Source organism: Hemitrygon akajei, chromosome 14, assembly GCF_048418815.1.
Source record: "Hemitrygon akajei chromosome 14, sHemAka1.3, whole genome shotgun sequence".
Classification (NCBI taxonomy): domain Eukaryota; kingdom Metazoa; phylum Chordata; class Chondrichthyes; order Myliobatiformes; family Dasyatidae; genus Hemitrygon; species Hemitrygon akajei.
The window spans coordinates 22794630-22815486 of record NC_133137.1 but is presented as its reverse complement, the minus strand read 5'-3'; the positions used below and the strand labels follow the sequence as shown (position 1 = coordinate 22815486).

General features: G+C 42.8%; 1 protein-coding gene across 8 annotated transcripts in view; it reads right to left on the bottom strand.

Moving 5' to 3' along the window:
- The window catches only part of sh2b3 (SH2B adaptor protein 3), a 178918-nt gene that overhangs the window by 42749 nt on the left and 115312 nt on the right, over window positions 1-20857 (bottom strand). For all 8 annotated transcript variants that reach the window (XM_073065653.1, XM_073065658.1, XM_073065654.1 and 5 more), the window contains one exon: window positions 2378-2479. In XM_073065653.1, coding sequence (XP_072921754.1) covers window positions 2378-2479 — 102 coding nt within the window. The remainder of the gene's footprint in view (window positions 1-2377; window positions 2480-20857) is intronic.

Genomic DNA, 20857 nt, shown 5'->3' with positions numbered 1-20857 from the left:
TGATTCTAAATAAAAGCAGAATATTCAAAAAAATCAAATTCCTTTGCACTGTCTTCCAGAAATTTGGAAAAAAGCTTGCTAGGCACAGCATCCTGTTAAATTATATGCACCTGCATAATTTTTCTAGCATTTAACACGGAGAGGGCTCCTCCATGGTGGATTGTGGAGATTCTAGGGGAGGACAGCCTTGGGCTTCATACTCATTGATGAGATTATCAGATTCTCGCAACCGAAATCTCAAGGGGGTACCATGCTATATTACCCTGAAAGTTCAGGGCCCCCGGGATTTCATCACCGCCTCTCATTGGAAAATAAATACTGGATATATAAATGACAGAGGGTCACGTCACGGCATGGTATAAAGACAGCGGCCCATTCAGATGCAGTGACCACTCAGTCTCTGGATGGAATAGTTCGCCCATGCCCTGTACATCTTCATTATGATCAGATAATGAGAGTATACTGTGCACAGCAATGCCAGCTCTCCAGAGACGCTCTGCAGCTTGGGCTCACTCTGCATTCTTCCCTCTGGCCATTAGGTTTCTGAACTCCCTGCCTCATCGTATTCCAAGTGTTACTTGTTAATGCGTTCTATAACCTACAACATTTAATTTATGCACTTTATTTTGTTTATTTAATCATAATTCATTAGTAGATTTAATTCTTACTTACCTAAGTTATTGTGCATTATGTGTACTACTGTGCTTTGCTCCCTGGTTCTGAGAAACATAGTCTCGTTTGATGGTGTACATGAAATGACAATAAACTTAACTTAGTGCAGGAAATTCTTTATCTAATACGGCTTTTTAAACACAAGGTATTATGGACTCCTTAAGGTTGTTCTAGCTGGGAGTGGTAGTGGAGACAAGCTCCCACAACGTATTGAATGTCGTGCACCTCAAGTAGCCTCTGACAGCCAAGCCCAGCTCCTGGCCTTCACGTGTGGGTTAGCTACTAAGCCCGGTGGACTCGTTTCTACTAACAGGGGACGGGGAAAAGGGGGTTATTGAAGCCTTAAAAAACAGTTGCTTCGAGGAGGTGGGGCTTGTCAGCTGTGGGTGGCGGCTGATCCACAAGGAGGAAAACTCCAATCTCAAACCTCTGCCTCCTTGCAACTATACCCACTCATGGGGGAAGGCGTTGGGAGTAAACCCCAAAGGGAAAGATCCGGAGCTGGGAGTCCCTAAGGCAGAACTACATCGAGTTCAACGCTGACTGGCAACTCCTGCGACAATGCTGCTGCCGTCCCTTTGGGCTCCTCGGATGTGTGGAGAGGGGGAGCTTGCTACACGGGCAACAGCTTGCTCTCCGTATCGTACTGCCCAGGCTGGTGCATCTAGACAGCTCGGATGCAACATCCTTCAGGGTCGATGGCTGAAGGAACCTCTTCGTGGTGCTGTTGCATAAAACACCTAGAGCGTACAACACTTACATTTAACGCATCAAAGCCTCCCAGCCTGAAGTGTCCTGTTTATTCCTTTTATTTGTATTTTTAATTGTTCATCTTGGGCTCCCATAATGTTACCGTAATGGCAGTCAATGAGACCAGGTTACTTCACCCATTCACTCCCATAATTACACAGCCGCTGATCCTCAAATGTTCCTTATTCTGTAGAGGTGATAACTATCACAGACCAAAGGCCGACACACAAACCTGAATTAATTGTGCTGGAGGTTTTCTAGGCTTCTACGTCTATTCAAGGTATCAGTTTAATAGCATATTCTAAATCCTTCATTCTAGGCAACAATCTTCCCTTCTTTGGATATGAACCGGGATCTGCTGACTGTGTTGCCCTTACAGAGAGACAGGTGTCTATAAAGTCTTGAAACTGGAGATGCCTGGCAGAAAAATTTCATACTGTACATCATGATAAAGCAGCTGGGGGATTCTGAACTGAACTTTAACGAAACACCCCCCCCCCCCCCCCCCAAAGATCCAGTACAAACTCAGGTACTATTGCATTTCAATGAGAGTACTTGTCACAAAAATAAAAGATTTCAGATTGGTAGGTTGTGGTGTTATTTTGCTGTGACCGTGAAATATTTGTGGCTTGAAGACAATAGACTACAACACAAGCCAAGAGATAATCAGAAACCAATGTCCTCAACACAGTACTTTTATAATCAACTGATACTATCACTAAGACTTTATCATTGACGGGTCCCTCTGCCAAATGTTGGACTCCCGTTGAGTTCTCTATCACAGTCATCACAGTTCCAATGATGCAGGAAATTCATTCATTCAAAACTGTCAAACCAGGGCAATTTCATAGAATGAAACTGCTTAAGGCACTATTAAGAAACTAATTAAGGTATTATTAACGATGCTTAATGTTCTGTCACTTCACCTAGCCACTAGCTATCTAATGCCACTCACCTTAAGTACAAATGTATACAGTTTGTCTGGAGTTTCCAGTTGAGTGCATGCTCTGATTTCCGTAATTGCAGAACAAGGAGTGCTGTGCTTCGGTTTAGAACACTATATAAAAAAAAGAAACAAGACAGAAAAATATAAATACACATTGCTGCGAGATTTACTCTTCCCATTATTGCAATCTATTTCACTTTGATGCTGCTTAAGGTTTCAGTGATTCCTGTTCTCCCTCGCAACACGACAGCAGTAACATTCCCAGTACTTCACGGGTAAAGCCCTCGCAATCATTGAGCACATCTTCATTAAACGCTGCCGCAGGACAGCAGTATCCATTAGAGATTCCCACCACCCGGGCCGTGCCCCTTTCTCACTGCTGTCGTCAGGTAGAAGGCACAGGAGCCTCAGGACTCGCACCGCCAGTTTCAAGAACAGTTACTACCCCTCAATCATCAGGGTCACAAACAAAAGGGGATAACTGCCCATCCACAACCAAAAATCTCACATGAAGGACTCTATCTTGTTATCTCATGTTCTCATTATCCATTGCTATTTATTTCTATTTGCACAGTTTGGTGTCTGCTGGTTGCTCTTCCGTTGATCCTGTTATAATTACTATTCTACAGGCTTGCTGAGGATGCCCACAAAGAAGTGAATCTCCGGGTTGTATATGGTGCCATATATGTATACTGACAGTAAAATTTTCTTTGAGCTTTAATATTCAAGTCCAATACACCAACCACTGAGGTCAACATAAAGGAACACACGACTGCGGCCAAAGGAACTCACTTGATAAGAAGACAGTTCAATGTGTACGGAGATTTAACTGATGCATGGTTTCATGATGAATTGGAGCCAGGTTTTGGACCAACAAATGATATAAACTGTCTGGAAGTGGTTCCCTGGTTAATGACGCGATTCTTATCGCTACCACGAGAATAGCTCAAAACGACATGAAATGAACCGAAGAGGACAGCACCGAAGAGGATTCTGCACACCAGCGGGTTTCTGGATTAGTCTATCACTTGCCCACAAGCTAGAAGTCGGATCCGAAAGTGCGCCTCGAGACAATTTGGCCAGGGTTCAACTGCTCACTTTGCCCGTAGCCATCTCGTGAGTACAACGTAGTGGAAGTCCCAGTCAGCTGTTACCACATTAATAACAGCAGATAAGGAGAATGCACGCTCAGAATCTTCACGAGTCATGATTTGCTGACACGCATTTCCTGATTTCCATCTGGCAGGCCGGGAATCCTTTCGGGATCCAGCTGAAAAACACTACAAGCCTTTCCTGCCAGAAATGACTGTCATTCCCGTAATTAAGAGAGGCCACAGAAAGATAACTGCATCTTAAACACATCATCACCATGGAAACTATTTAGCCACGCTCTAGCGCACAAATCATCCAGCTGGTTAGTAGTTAACAGGTACAAGTTGACTGGTTGCATCAAGCAACTTAAAGCCACTCATTAATTTATAATGCCTACTCAAGCAATTGTGTACAGTCTGTATATAGTACACTTCAAATAAAAACCTTTAGCTGTTGATCATACAGAGATTGATTGTTAACAGAGGAGGATTCAGGAGACCACTATTTTACAAAACCCCTTCAGATCTTTGACGACAGAACTTCTGACTTCACCTGCCGTGAATCAGGTTAATGGTTCTTGAAGCACCTGGCACATTCTACAAAGTGCTCTCAAGTTTTAGTTGTACTGTAATACAATTATAATTCATCAGTTCATAGTTCTGACAGTAGTCAGAGATAGAGAATATATTTTTGTTTAATATGCCACAGCGGGCTAAGCAGTAAGTACACCAGAGGACGGAGTGCACAGCAACAAGATTAAGGAGCTATTCAGAGTTGCTAGCTATCACCGTTCCCCCTGCGCTGCACGGGTGCACAGCCGCACAATAACTGAAATATTTCCATGCACATAGCCTTCATTGCTGCACAGCTGGGACTTCTTTTATATAATGTTAATATAATTCTGAAATCTACATAATTGTGAAATGCCCTGAAATTATGTTAACATACTATAAATTCATGAATTTTCTAAATAACAAACATACAACCACCTTTATTTTGAAATATTTTAGAGCTTCAATATACTTCAAGCTGCAACACTGTTACAAATTGTAACAATAAACTCAGAATGGAAGTCGGTGGCTCATTGTTAATAAACTTGCTGGCCCGCTGAATGCCAACGCCATCTAGTCAAAACATTTTACTTATGCCATTGTGCCTGTCTCTTGTTTTGACTACCTGACATTCTTTACTTGTGTTGTGAGCTGTGGTTTGTGTTTGATGTTAAAGGCTCAATAGTCTGACTTTCTCGATAAGTAATCCTTCAACAAAGTGTAGCGGTGTGCTACACGCAGCGCTAAAATAACGACACGGAGTCGGTAAACTGCAGTTAAAGAAGATTTTATTCGAACTTCACAGCCTCGCTTTAAAGCCTCCCTGATCCTGCCCTCCCCGGGCACGGATGCTGTAGAGGGCACGTACTCACAGTCGCCCGCGGGCTTTTCCCTTTGTTGGTGAAGCAGACCTGCCGCCCTTTTGGGACTGGCCTTTGTGCCGGCGCGCTGGCTATTTGTGAGCTGGTTCGAGTGCGCTAGGAAGTGGGTCGCCACAAAAGAACATTATATATATAAAAAAATATAAAGTGCCACAGAGTTTTCAAGCCATGTAAAAATTTTCTTGCTCAGAGGAATAGATAATGTGCACAGCTGTTAAAATCAATTTAGCGGAACTGTTGCTTGGTATATAGATTAACACTAACAAAACCTGCACAGGCCATTTACAGATATTGTCTGCAAAAAAAACTGCAGAATAAATCTGATTGATTCCAAAAGGCAAACTATTACCAATGAAGTGTGAGAAAATGGTCCATCGATCATCCTCGTCACAAAGAACCAGTGGAGTGGATCCAAATATGGCCAAATTTGCAAGAAATACCCTGCCACTGAAGTCAATCTGTAGTATCTATACGAGACCATTTTTGAAATAACTATAAATAACTATATGCACATTTGTTAATATAGATTAGGTGCGAATTATTTACAAGATCAAACAATTGCTTGAAGTTGAACTAATAAAACAAAAGGAGTGGCCTTTCACACTCCAATTTATGAAAGTTCTGCCAGGGTTGGAGCACATAGTTACGACAGGGGTTCTCAAACTTTTGAATGCCACGGACACCCATCATTAAACGAGGAGTCCACAGAGCCCAGGCTGAGAACCGCTGGTTTACAGGGAAAGAGTGAGCAAAGTAAGGCTTTTCTCTTTAGAGCAAGGTAGGATCAGAGGCATACAAAATAGAAGTGTTTAAGATTAGGAGAGGCAGATATAGAGTGGGCGGACATCACATTTTTCCCTGTGACAGCAATGGCCAAAAACCAGAGGGATTCAGCTTAAAAAGTGAGTGGAGGAAAGAGTAGGGGAAATGTCAGAGGTAGTATACACATGCAGAGAGTGATGTGTACCTGTAACATACTGTCAAATCACTTAGAAATCCTCGCCGCGGCCTTCTATTCTGAATTCCTTCGAGGAAAGAAAATAGTTCAAAAAGTTCTCAAAGCTTCCTTGAAAAGCAGCCAACATCTGACATAACCCACTAATTCATAGGATTCCTCGGTCATGACCTTTCAAAGCAGGGGAGGAACATCTGTGCTGGTAGTGAGAAGCTAGACTGTTTATTGAGAGTATTCAAGCTCAGCATATTTACAGCTCGACCATCTCCCGCCCCATCCGTGGCAGTCTGCAGGTATCGTACTGGCCTCATCAGCCACAAAGACCCAGAGTGAAACAAGTCATTCATTCACAATCACAAGGTATTGCCCAGGAAGAATAAGGTTGCAAAGCTGCTTTGACAGCATCTCTTAGAATCATACAGCAGTACAAAGCCAAAGCCGGCCCTTTGGCCCATCTAATCAATGCCAAACTGTTATTCTGCCTAGTACCATCGACCTGCACCTGGACCGTAGCCCTCTATACCCCTCCATCACTTCCACTGGCAGCCTATTCCACACTTGCACCGCCGTCTGAGTAAAGTTCCCCTCACACTCCCTTAAATATTTCACCTTTCACCCTTAATTTACGACTTCTAGTTCTAATGTGAGATTAGAATGGAAAAAGCCTGTTTGAGTTTATACCCTACCCTGCTGAAAGCCACATGATAGCACAACTAGCTAAGAAGCATTAATTACTTTTGCTGTTCTTCTTCTCCCTGCCTCGTGGCACATCGGGCGGGGACCTCATTGTTTCTTCAGCACTTCTGTCGATTTCTTTTTAACGAAGCTGAGTTGCTAACTCAATGCTCAACCCAGTACGGGTGGAAAACATGTAAGGAGCCAGCCGGATTCAAACCTGGGACCAGTCAACTCAAAGCCCAGTGCAAACATCACTAGACCACATTTATTGCTTTATCCATTGTATGAATTAGTACAAGAACCTGTGGATTTAGAACTCTCAGAATCTAGCAACTCCCAAGTATAAAACTGATGAATCCAGAGGGTGGTGAATCTATGGAATTTGTTGCCACAGGCGGCAGTGGAGGCCAAGTCATTGGGCGTATTTAAGGCAGAGATTGATAGGTATCTGAGTCGCCAGGGCATCAGAGGTTATGGTGAGAAGGTGGGGGAGTGGGACTAAAGGGGAGGTTGGATCAGCTCATGATGAAATGGCAGGGCAGACTCGATGGGCCGAATGGCCGAATTCTGCTCCTTTGTCTTATGGAATACTTACTACTGGGTCAACATAAATTAAATAATTTTCACTGAATATCTGGAGGCTACCCTTCATAATTTTGTACACCGCTATCAAACTTTTCCTTATTCTCCTATGCTTCTGGATTCCCTGTCACCCAGATTAAGGGCAAAAGGTGCATCTCTGAAAAGTTACACAGTGGTGGGTTTGTCATATATCTGCAACAATGAAAGCATGTGGCAGAATGGCCAGAGACCAGTTGGCCCAACGAAACTCTGCTAGCTCCATCATGCAAACTGGATCAGTGGAACCTGGGTTTTCGGACCCCTTGGCTTAATGGCATTGGCCCACGGCATAAAAAAACGTTGTAATCCCCTGCGCTAGATCAAACAACTGCATCAGTAAACCACAGCAATGCAAATTGCACCCTTTGAAACTTAAATAATTTTTAATATCTGCACGGACATTTAGTCTCCATTATGTTTAAAGAATAGAAAAGCTATACCCTCTTCTTATTTTGAAGTTTATATATCACATGTGCTTTATTTTAAAATGCTCCGTTGAAACTGGGAATTAAGTTTTCTTTAAACCAAATTCTATCTTTTGAAAGCACTAAAGAATTCAGCAATTAAGAATTTATACACTTTCAGAAGTAAATTCAACCGAGATATTGTTGTAGAAAATACTTGTGAAAGTAGGTCAATTGACAAAAGGTCATTGATCCAGAATGTTTCTTCTCTACTCTGAGGCTGCTTGAACTGCAAACTGTCTCCAGTTTTTATTTCATGATACAAGGATCAGAATAAATGTATTACAATGACTGAAGACGTCAAATTTAATGTTTACTACAAGATCTGGGGATTTATAATAGGGCTTGACATCATTGTACAAATCTTCCAGTTTACAGTTGAGCTCACTTTTATGCAGGATTTGCTTTAGGAGATGCTCACACTCAATTATTCTTTTTGCGGGACTCTGGGTTACAAAAAAAATGCAGTTCCTATGATACAGGAGGTGAGAATATAATGTACAGAAAATTCTAAAAGTCTGCTCTGCTGCAGAGACTTGAAAATGAGCACGTTTCTTCCCGCGGTTCAAGCGGAAAAAGAAAGCAACAATTCATGACATCCCAAACACTTATATCCAATCACAAACACTAGAAAGTCTGCAGGTGCTGGAAATCCAAAGCAACACACACAACACGCTGGAGGAACTCAGCAGGTCAGGCAGCGTCTGTGGAAAAGAATGAATGGGCGACGTTTGGGGCCAAGAGCCTTCTTCAGGAGTAAGTACTTCAGATGTGCAGTAAAACTGCAGCCAATTTATACAATTATAACATTCAGATAACCTATGTCTATTATTAAAAGCTATTATTAATGCTTTTTGAGATAGTGATTTAGATGCATATCATATTTTTTACTGAGTTAAGTATTGTATGTAATTAGTTTTGCTACAACAAGTGTATGGGACATTGGAAAAAAAGTTGAATTTCCCCATGGGGATGAATAAAGTATCTGTCTATCTATCTATCTATGTTAACTGCGGGTACATTTCGTCTGGACAACGGTGATCATTCCCCAGCTCGCCCTGGAAAAGGTGGTGTCACCTTTTCTTCCCACCTGAAAGACCGCATGTGAATGTAGGCACCTCCACTCCTTCACTCCACCAGTGAACTGAAGCCTGGATTTCATTGCTCAATTGTTGTGAAAAGTGCTAACCACATTGCGATGGCCAACACTAAGTTCCCACGGCACAAAACAAGCTTTCCCGGTTTCCCAACCCACATCCTTCCCTCAACACCACCGATAAAATTAAATTAAGCTTTACATTGACCTCACGGGCTCTTGTAATGCAAGAAGTGGTTTGTTTACTTGCATAACATTTGGACATAAAACTCAGGCAACAGGTCCGAGAAGTACAGAGTTCCTTTTTCCTTTATAATATTTCACAAAATGCTAAATCAGTGACAGTAGTGAAACCCAGTCCAAATTAATAATAATAACTTACTTCCCCCTAAGCCATAAGACTGATCAACATCTCCACCCATTAACCTACCCCACCACCACTGCATGCACATCAGCAATCACTTAATGTACATACAAACAACTTAGGTAAATACAGTTACTAGTAATTTGTGTTTTATAGTACTGCTTTCATATTTACTTCATTACTTTATTGTTGCCAAACAATTGATACTAGAGCGTACAATCATCACAGCGATATTTGATTCTGTGCTTCGCGCTCCCTGGAGTGCAAATCGATAGTAAATATAATAAAAATTTAATTTATAAATCATAAATAGAAAATAGAAAAGGGGAAGTAAGGTGGTGCAAAAAGAAACCAAGAGTCAGGTCCGGATATTTGGAAGGTACGGCCCAGATCCGGGTCAGGATCCATTCAGCAGTCTTATCACAGTTGGAAAGAAGCTGTTCCCAAATCTGGCCGTACGAGTCTTCAAGCTCCTGAACCTTGTCCCGGAGGGAAGAGGGATAAAAAGTGTGTTGGCTGGGTGGGTCGTGTCCTTGATTATCCTGGCAGCACTGCTCCGACAGCGTGCGGTGTAAAGTGAGTCCAAGGACAGAAGATTGGTTTGTGTGATGTGCTGGGCTGTGCTCACAATCTTCTGCAGCTTCTTCCGGTCTTGGACAGGACAACTTCCATACCAGGTTGTGATGCACCCTAGAAGAATGCTTTCTACAGTGCATCTATAAAAATTAGTGAGGGTTTTAGGGGACAGGCCAAATTTCTTCAGCTTTCTCAGGAAGTAAAGGCACTGGTGGGCCTTCTTGGCAGTGGACTCTGCTTGATTAGACCAAGTCAGGTCATTTGTGATATTGACCCCGAGGAACTTAAAGCTTTTGACCTGTTCTACCTGCGCACCACCGATGTAGATGGGGTCGTGCAGTCCACTACTCCTTCTGAAGTTAACAACCAATTCCTTCGTCTTGCTGATGTTGAGGGATAGGTTATTGTCTTCGCACCATGCCACCAGGTTCTTAATTTCCTCTCTGTACTCAAACTCTGTACTCAAATTTATTTTTATTGCATTCTTTATACTTAGTGGTTTTTTTTAAAAACATTGTGTTGGATCCAGAGTAACAATAATTTCGTTCTCCTTTACTCATGTACTGAATAATGACAATAAACAATCTTTAATCTTGAAGTGCTTGTCAGTCTTAATTTCCCCTGAGAAATTCCTCTTTTTCAATGTTTGAGTAAGAATAACACGGGAATAAAATCCAGCACACTAACTTAAATACCGTTTTTAAAAAACTTTCCTTCTATAATAGGGCGATAGTTAAAAAGCCAGACAATGTGGAATCAGGCCACTTACCCCGCCTAGTTCACACTAATTGTTGCACTCATCCAAAATTAATTCCATCTTCCACTGCACTGCCCACATGCTTCTAAGCCATGGCAATTCAAGTGCCTGCTTAGACACTTAGTAAAACCCTTCCTATGGCTGCTTCTACGACACTCTTAGTTCCTTCCACGAGGTTGGCACAGTAGTTACTAAATTGCTTTACAACCACCACAGATCAGGGTTCAATTCCCATTGCTGTCTGTAAAGAGTTCATACATTCTCCCTGGGACCGTGTGGCTTTCCGCCAAGTGCTCTGGTTTCCTCCCAAAGATGTTTGGCACGGATTAAGTTGTGGACACGTTCTGTTGGCGCCGGAAGCTTGCCGACAACTTGTGGGCTGACCCTAGCTCATTGCAAACGATGATGCCAATGGCTCATTACGACGTACGTTTTGGTTTACTTATGCCAAATAAAAACTAATCTAAGAGCGTGCGCCAGTGATGGCAGGTGATGAATATTTACTGTGTAGCAAACATCGAAATGAGAGCAATTTATTTATCCAGAGGTAAAGCATGGAATAAGCCCTTCTGGTCTTCGGACCCTGGGAGAAACCGGGAGATCAGGAGAAAAGCCCTGCATACCACGGGGAGGACGTACAGACTCTTTACAGGCGACACTGAACTCCGACACCACGAGCTGTAGTACTGTCACACTAGCCACTACATTAACATGACGCCTAACTGCTGTACTTAGCTGAGGAACAACCGGGGGGGGAAAGGGTGGGAAGATATGGCTTCACTTGCAAAATTACCACACCCTGTATTAACTTGCATTTCATGGCAATGTACGACCCAATAAATAACTGCTTATTTGCAGTTTTATCTGAACATCAGAGTGTGGGTAGAGGGATCTCCAACCTATATGTCTGCATTTAACTCCACCCTGATGAAAGTCATAATGGGAACAACTGCATTGTCTTGCAGCTCATTTCAGACCTCAATCTTTGGGACCGTGCTTTACATGAGTCTTGGGACCACTACTTTTCACATTGTTTGTCAATGACTTGGATCATGGAAATGATGGCTTTGTGGCAAAGTCTCAAGTCAAGTCACTTCATTGTCATTTTGACCATAACTGCTGGTACAGTGCATAGAAAAAACGTGACAACATTGATGTTACATGACACAGATGGGTGGTGGGAGATGGACTTCCCTCAGCCTTCGCAAAAAGTAGAGACGCTGCTGGGCTTTCTTTGCTACGGAGCTGGTGTTGAGTCTGCGGATGATACGGAGATAGGCGGACGGGTAAGTAGTGCTGAGGAAGCAATGTGATTGCAGCAGGACTTAGACAAATTGGAAGAATGGGGAAATAAGTGGCAGATGCAATACAGTGTTGGGAAATGCATGATAATGCATTTTGGTAAAAGAAACAACAGTCCAGACTTCTATCTAAATAGAGAGAAGGTTCAAACATCAGAGGTGCGGAGGGACTTAGGAGTTCTCGTGCAAGACTCCGAGAAGGTTAATTCACAGGTCCAGTCAGTGGTAAAGGTGGCAAATGCAATGTTGGCATTTATTTCAAGGGGAGTAGAATATAAAAGCACGGAGATAATGTGAAGGCTTTATAAGACTCTAGTCAGGCCGAAATTGGAGTATTGTCAACAATTTTGGGCCCCATATTCCAGAAAGGATGTGCTGTCATTGAATAGAGTCCAGAGGAGGTTCACGAGGATGATTCTGGGAATGAAAGGGTTAACATATGAGTGTTTGGTAGCTTTGGGCCTGTACTCACTGGAATTTAGAAGAATGCGGGGGGGGGGGGGGGTGGTCTCATTGAAACCTACCGAATGTTGAAAGGACTAGATAAGGTGGATGTGGAGAGGATGTTTCCTATGGTGGGGGTATCTAGAACTAGAGGGCACAGCCTCAGAATTGAGGAGTGACCTTTTAGAACAGAGGTAAGGAGGATTTTTTTTTAGCCAGAGAATAGTGAATCTGTGGAATGCTCTGCCACAGACTGTGGTGGAGGCCAAGTCGGTGGGTATATTTAAGGTGGAAGTTGATAGCTTCCTGATTGGTCGGGGCATCAAAGGATTTGGCAAGAAGGCAGGTGTGTGGGGTTGAGTGGGATCTGAGGTCAGCCATGATGGAATGGCAGAGAAGACTCGATGAGCTGGATGGCCTAATTCTGCTCCTACATCTTATGGTCTTATCTTTAAAATTCACTCACCAGACAGATTTTGGCAAGGGCTGAATGAAATTTTGATGGCACGGCTACATGTTTTTGTTTCTGAACGTTGACACTAAGGCACAGAAGTAAAACTGTGAATGCTAAAAATCTGAAGTAGTACAGTTTCCAGTCCTGTTTGTTCTTATTATGTCAATGCAGTCCGATTGAAATCTATGGAACAATACACTACGCTTTTATAAAAAGATAAAACTCTTTATATTTTGAGCAATTTATGTTAATTTTAAATTTTTTAATAGAGCATTACATACTCTTCCACCACCTACCTGCACTTGAAATGTTTTCTTTTGAATTAGCTTTGGGTAGAGTGAGGCCACGGCCAGGGGAACAGAAAACAACATCTCAAAAATGAAGACAGATGTGAGCTCTATTTAAATTAAGGCAATCGGATGAGATTTCCTGGTGGGCATTTTTTAAAAAAATTTGTTTTCATGACCTGGACATCAGGGACAAACCCAGTATTAACTGCCCTTGCGAACACTGAGCATGGTACAATGCCTAGCCTTGACAAAGGGAATTCCTTTCATTGGAAAGAATGAACAATTGCTGCACACTAAAACATCGGGCACTTCGGTGCAGTGCACGCCCTTTGGCCCAAGATGCCGTACCAATACTTTAACCTATTCTAAAATCAAATCTAACCCTTCCCTTCTACATAACCCTCTATTTTTCTATCCTCCAAGTCCTTATCTAAGAGTTTCTTAAATGTCCCTAATGACTCAGCTTCTACCACTGCCCCTGGCAGAGGCTATTCCTGCACCTACTATTCTCTGCATAAAAAGTGTACCTCTGACAAATCCCTATACTTTGCTCCAATCACCTTAAAGTTATGCACCCTGGTAACAGGCACTTCCACATTGGGAAAAGCTCTCTGGCTATCCACTCAATCCACGTCTCTCATCATCGTGTACACTTCAAGATGCCCCTTATTTCCCACGCTCCAAAGAGAAAGCCCCCTAGCAAGCTGGTAAGGCGCCATCTTTAAGAGTTGGATTCCTTCTGAAGGAGAAGGCACAGCCCCTTCGGTGCTGTTGGGCTGGGAGTTCCAGGTTTTGAACAGTGGTTAGAACTACTTCATCCCGGAACGTCAGAGTCACGTCCTTCAGTCCACCAAGTCCTTCTACATCAGCATCAATTACCAGCGTCTGATCCATGAGAAGGCGACTCCAGATACATCTCAAACATCGTGGGTCTCCCACTCTACCACCCACTCAGACAGTATTCCAGATTCCATCCGGAAAAAGAAACATCGTCTGCTTATTACTTCATACAAATCTCCCGCCCCTTCATCTGAAATTTGTGCCCCTCTGGGCACTCCTGCCTTGGGGAAGAGTCTTAGACCATCTAACTTTCCTTTGCCCTATCGGATGCTAGCGCTGACATGACAGACAACAATTTACTCCTTTGCGTGTTGTAATAGGAATGAAGGAAGCAAATTAATTCTTGCAATTATGGTGTGAGACTTATAAACTTGGCCTTACACAATCACCTTCAGTGGGGGTTTTTTTTGATTGCCCACCAAAATTTTATTGCTTGGACTTTTTGATGCATTCCTCGACTCACTGAAATGCAGTCTTGGAGTCACAGGCAATCATTCCCACTCTAGAATACAGCTTTCATCCACTTGTTAAAACAACAGACATCATAAGAACTGGAGCCAGTGACCCTGGCAAAACCCAAACCGGGCACTAGTGAGTGAGTTATTGGTGCATAAATGCCACTTGACAATGTTGTCGTTGAAACTCTCACTTTATCGATGGAGGGTAGACTGACCACGCAGCAAGAGGATTCTTTCTGCACGGCTGTTACATCCGACGTGGGCGGACTAATTGGTCGCATTGAGTCGTGTCTATTAAAGCACAAAAAGGTCAATGGTCAATCGAAACACTGCATCCTGCTCTGGAAAAGAACTGCAGAAACATCAGTGTACATGTTTTCTGCAGATCCTAGAAATCTGGAGAGTGTGGGGGTGGGAGAAATGGACCATTTTCCTTTTACTTCTAATTAGAGAAAATAAAGTCCAAGTACTGTAAGTTTGAAAAAGCAGAAGTACATGGTACATCAAGCAGCATCTGAGAAGAAGTTCACAGCCCAGATCACACGCACAGCCAGCAATTTCATGCTGATGTCAGCCATTTCCTCTCCATGGTCAAGTTTGTCTCTTAGTTCCAGTACGGCCTGTGGATTATTTGATGACAGAAGTGAATCCCACCCTCTACAGTACACTGGGGATCTTTTTATATGATTAATACCAAGAATTTCAGGTTTTATTTATTTTTCAGATTTATTTGAGCCTATTAAAAGTGGCTTTACATTTCTCTGCTGACCTGAAAGACTGAAAATACCTCACGGGCCTTGGAGAGTGGTGTGGTGTTATAATATCAGAGCCTTGCAATCTGCCCCAAAGTGAAGCTCAAGGTCTAATCCAGTTTGCAAAATGCGTCACTGGTGCAAAAGGTCAGCTCAGACAATCCTCCGGACCAATTCCTGGTAGCAGTGGTTGGATAAACTCTGCCAATGGCAAGCAAGGCAGCAGGCCAAATCTCATACAACATTGGCCAAGTATCTCAGGTCTATGATTGCACTGAACTTCATTTTCTTTAAAAAAAATACTTCTGCTCAGCAATATATTTTGGTAACTAAAGTTTAATGTATAAAATAGGTGCAAATCAGAGTTTTTATAAAGCATTTATTGCTGTTTTTTGTTTCATTGCCAAGTTTAGATTCAGTTTATCAAAGGAAAGCATTCAAAGCCAATTGCCAATTTCTCGTACACAAGTTGAACTGGCAGATATAAATCAGTTCTTGATGAACATCGGACCTCAATCCAGTCCTCAGCAGATTTCTGCACTTTGATCTGACAAAAAGCCACCAGGAAACAATTAGACCAAGAGTCAAGGCTGGCACCATGACCATTAATCTGTCTCCTGGCAACCTGGCTGCTCGACACCATGAGATTGGATGCACAGACCGGGATAACTGCAGGAGGGTGCATCTTGCTTAGGACTAGGAATTACTGGGAAACAGCAAACAAAGCCATTGGGTTTTGAACAAGGTGCCCGGTGCTATGAATTAATGGCCAAGACACTTTCCAGTCTGAATGTTCCCAAAGCTGAATATCGGTACACTGTAACCCGAGTGGCCTATCAAATGCACTTGCAATAGTCAATGAATTCACTAGGAAGAGAGGCCTTCTTCCTAGTTTTATCCTAAGAATCACCATTAGGATAAAACATTGTTTATGACTATTTGTAACAAAATGCAAATACTGACAAAAAATGTTCATTTGTAGATTAATTAGTAACAGTGTTATTTTTAGCCCAATAAGGTGATTATTGGCCAGGAGGTATAAAGGTGCCATCTATCTGATTTAGAATGATTCAAGGCTGCTTAATGCAGCCCACTACTGAAAGATCTCTACCGAACGTGGTGATACGTCTCTACCAAAGGAGGTGTAAAGCACTCCTTCCCTCCGCTAGCCTGCAGGTCACCCTCGGGCAAGGTGTAGTATCTGCTTCGCCCCTCGATCAGGGTCACGTGAAGCCGTGGTGGACAATCACATGAGCAGCTGGTGCACATCACTAGACCTGGTTATGCACCCACTGACGCCAGGTAAGACGTGCTCTGAAGGGTATTAAGAATGGCTGGGGTCACCTGTCTTGTTAAGACGCTGCCCAGAAGGCGGCAATGGCAAACCACTTCTGTAGAAATATTTGCCAAGAACAGTCATGGTCAGGAGACCGTGATCGCCGATGGTATACGACACAGCACATAATGATGACAACGACCAAAAGATGACTTTTCGTCATCTAAACACGTAGATGTTGTGTTAAAAGAGATTAAAAGATCAGCTTTATTACATCAAAACACAGGCAAATGTGTCATTTGTGTCAAATCATATCAGTGAAGACTGTGCTGGACAGCCGACAAGTGACACCACGCTTCCAGCACCAATACAGCACGCCCACAACTTACTAACCCTAACCCATCGGACTTTGGATTAAGAGGGAGAAACTGGAGCAACCTGAGGAAACCCACGTGGTCAAAGGAAGAACGTACTTACAGACATCGGCAGGAATCTCACTGCAATCAGTGACCGCAGCTGCTGTAATAGCATTAATCTAATCACTATGCTACCATGCCGCCCACCTCTGTCAACAACACAACCATAGTGACCACTGGGACAACAGAGTTCCCTCCAGGAACGAGCTACGATCAAATAGAGAATCACAAAGGTATGAGAAAAGAATTAGAATACAGGTGCGCCCGATTTCAATAGGAGAATATGATCTGAGCAAATACCACACCAGGATGATTTAAGAAGTGTAACGGTACAAGTAGTTAATTCCCATTAGCCTTGTCCGTCTTCCTGTATGACTGCTGGTTTTGATTTTACACACAAACCCAAACAGCTTTCTGATCATATTTCCAGCACTATGTAAACATATCAATGCCAGGCAGGTCTGTTTGTTCAGTGATAAGTAACAGGTATTTTGTTTGAGAAACATCTCCAGACCACATTACCACTGAGCTCAATTCCTTACAATATCTCAATATTAATCTCAAATATAAACAAGTGAAACTCTTGGTGTGGTGAACTACATATACCTGTCTGGACACGCCCCCCCCCCCGCCCCGCTGACTGCTCCTGTGGCTCCTCCCACGGACCGTGGCTCCTCCCACGGACCCCGGTATAAAGGCGATTGGAGACACAGCCCCGGCCTCAGTCTCCAGGATGTAGTGTGGTGGTCATTTGCTGCTTGTTCTTTCTTCCAGCCAATAAAAGCCTATATCTCGCCTCACGTCTCCGAGAGTTATTGATGGTGCATTACTTGGATTGACAATTCCAAAGTTTCAATATCTTCTGAGAGAGGGAAATCATTCTCACCTCTGACCAGAACAGCTGACTCCTCAACGTGTGTTTGTGTCTCCAGCTTGAGACACACCTTCCCTTTCAAGCACATAATTTGGTACATAGAAGGCTTTTTTGGGGCCGATGTGCCACTGCTGCCACTTAGCTAAAGTGATTCACTGTGGAGCACTATTCCTGGTTTTCCATCTAATTAGTTCTCTTCAAATTCGTTTCCATCTTATATACTATCAATCTTTCTAATGTTTCAAGGTTCAAAATGGCCTCTATGAGAAGAAAAGACAAAATTATGAGGGGTATAGACGGGGTAACTACAAGTGGACTTTTTCCACTGAGGTTGGGTGGGACTTCAACACGAAGTCATGGGCTAAGGGTTCTTCGGGCCTGTGCAAGCGAGCTAGCTGGAGTGTTTGCTGACATCTTCAACTGCTCCCTGCTTCAGTCTAAGATCCCCTCGTGTTTTAAGAAGGCAATGACAATCCCTGTGCCGAAGAAAAGCAAGGTGGCATGCCTGAATGACTATCGACCTGTGGCTTTAACATCAATTGCTATGAAGTGCTTCGAGCGATTGGTTATGGCACACATCAACCATAACCTACCGGTCAACCTCTGCACTTTGCAATTCACCTACCGGAGCAACAGGTCAATGGCAGATGCCATCTCTCTGGCACTACATTCCTCCTTAGAACACCTGGAGAATAAAGACACATATGTAAGGCTTCTTTTCATTGACTACAGCTCTGCCTTTAATACCATCATTCCAAATAAACTGATTCCTAAGCTCCGGAATCTGAATCTTGGCGCTCAGATCTGCGGCTGGATCTTCAATTTCCTCACAGACGGGACTCAGGCTGTAAAAATAAGGGACATGCTCTCCTCTACAATCACTCTGAGCACCAGTGCCCCACAAGGCTGTGTACTCAGCCCCCTGCTGTACTCACTGTACACCCATGATTGTGTAGCCAAGTTTCCATTAAAAAAAAAGTTTGCTGATGACACCACAATTGTGGGCCACATCTCCGGTAATGATGAGTTTGAGTACAGAGAGGAAATTAAGAACCTGGTGGCATGGTGCGAAGACAATAACCTATCCCTCAACGTCAGCAAGACGAAGGAATTGGTTGTTGACTTCAGAAGGAGTAGTGGACCGCACGATCCCATCTACATCGGTGGTGCGCAGGTGGAACAGGTCAAAAGCTTTAAGTTCCTCGGGGTGAATATCACAAATGACCTGACTTGGTCTAACCAAGCACAGTCCACTGCCAAGAAGGCCCACCAGTGCCTTTACTTCCTGAGAAAGCTGAAGAAATTTGGCCTGTCCCCTAAAACCCTCACTAATTTTTATAGGTGCACCGTAGAAAGCATTCTTCTAGGGTGCATCACAGCCTGGTATGGAAGTTGTCCTGTCCAAGACCGGAAGAAGCTGCAGAAGATCGTGAACACAGCCCAATACATCACACAAACCAATCTTCCATCCTTGGACTTACTTTACACCGCACGCAGTCGGAGCAGTGCTGCCAGGATAATCAAGGACACGACCCACCCAGCCAACACACTTTTTATCCCTCTTCCCTCCGGGAGAAGGTTCAGGAGCTTGAAGACTCGTACGGCCAGATTTGGGAACAGCTTCTCTCCAACTGTGATAAGACTGCTGAACGGATCCTGACCCGGATCTGGGCCGTACCTTCCAAATATCCAGACCTGACTCTCGGTTTTTTTGCACTACCTTACTTTCCCTTTTCTATTTTCTATTAATGATTTATAATTTAAATTTTATTGTATTTCCTATCAATCTGTACTCCAGGGAGCACAAAGCGCAGAATCTAATATCGCTGTGATGATTGTAGACTCTAGTATCAATTATTTGGCAACAATAAAGTAAAAAAGTAAAGTAAGGGTGAGAAGTTTAAGGGGAACACAAGGGGAAACTTCTTCACCCAGAGGGTTGTGAGAATGTGGAATGAGTTGCTAGCACAAGTGGTGCTTGTGAGGTACATGGATAGGAGTGGGTGGAGGGCTATGGCCCCAGTGCAGACCAATGGGAGTAGGCAGTCTGGGTTTTGGCATGGAATAGATGGGCTGAAGGGCCTGTTTCTGTGCTGTACTTCTCTACAACTCAACTACTGGAAGAACAACATCAGGGAAAGCAGAAAGTGTAAAGCAATCTTTCAGGTTAGGACCCCGCATCAGGACTGAGGGAAGAAGAAAAATTACCCGTCTACGAGGAAGGCAGTGGGTTTTGAATAGGTGATAAAGCAGCTTCCTTTAACGTCATCCTACAAGACCATAAGAGAGTAGATATATTTCTAGATAAATTGTTATATATCATTTAGAACTTGGGCAGATTCTAACAGAGGAAATTTATCAAGTTTACTCTTGTTTATTTTCCTCAAGGAACCTGCCTGATATTCAGATAGATTCATTCTACTCCAAAAATTCTTTCTAGTCCTTTAGTAACAACTGTTTGAGAGTGTAAATAAATAAAAGAAAATGGGGCCAGCAATGAGAAAGCATGCACACTTACATCCACCTGCTGAGACTGACAAAATTTGCAGATCAGTCAGGAAACAGTAAAAATATCTATATTCTACATCTTTGCATTGACAATCGAATAAGCTACCAGGAAGCATCACTCAAATTAAGGGATGTTGTTTGTTTGAAAATTTCAATTATACATAACATTGAATTACAAATGAATATTACCTTTGAAGCTTCTGAGCATATTGCTGGTCCAATGAGAAACAAAAAACAATAACACAAGTCGTGACAACCAGGATTTTAAACAAAAATATATCAACTGCAGTGATATTTCTGAATGTTTTCTTTTTAAATGTTCCTTGGTATTTTGTTTGGCATTTTGCAGACTCATTTTACTCTTGTAATATGAGATCAGATGGCATTTTATCAGTGACCAAATATGACCAATTAAAGTGACACTGTAAATATCTTAAACACAATAGATTCTGCAAGTATTGGAGTAACACACACAGAATGCTGGAGGAACTCAGCAGGTCAGGCAGCATCTATGGGAATGAATAAACAGTCAACACTTTGCAACAAAACACCATCTTGCAGTTGTCAAGTGAACATCTATTACAAAGTAAATTTATTATCCAAGTACATATACGTCACCATATACAACCTTGAGATTCGTCATCTTGTGGGCATAATCAGTAAATCCAAGAACTGTAACAGAACCACTGAAAGACTGAACCCAACAGTAAGGGCAAGCTACCAATGTGCAAACTGTGTACAAAGGAGAAAAAAATACTACTACCGCCAATAATAATAAGAATAAATAAGCAATAAATAGAGGATATGAGCTGAAGAGTCCCTGAAAGTGAGTTCATAGGTT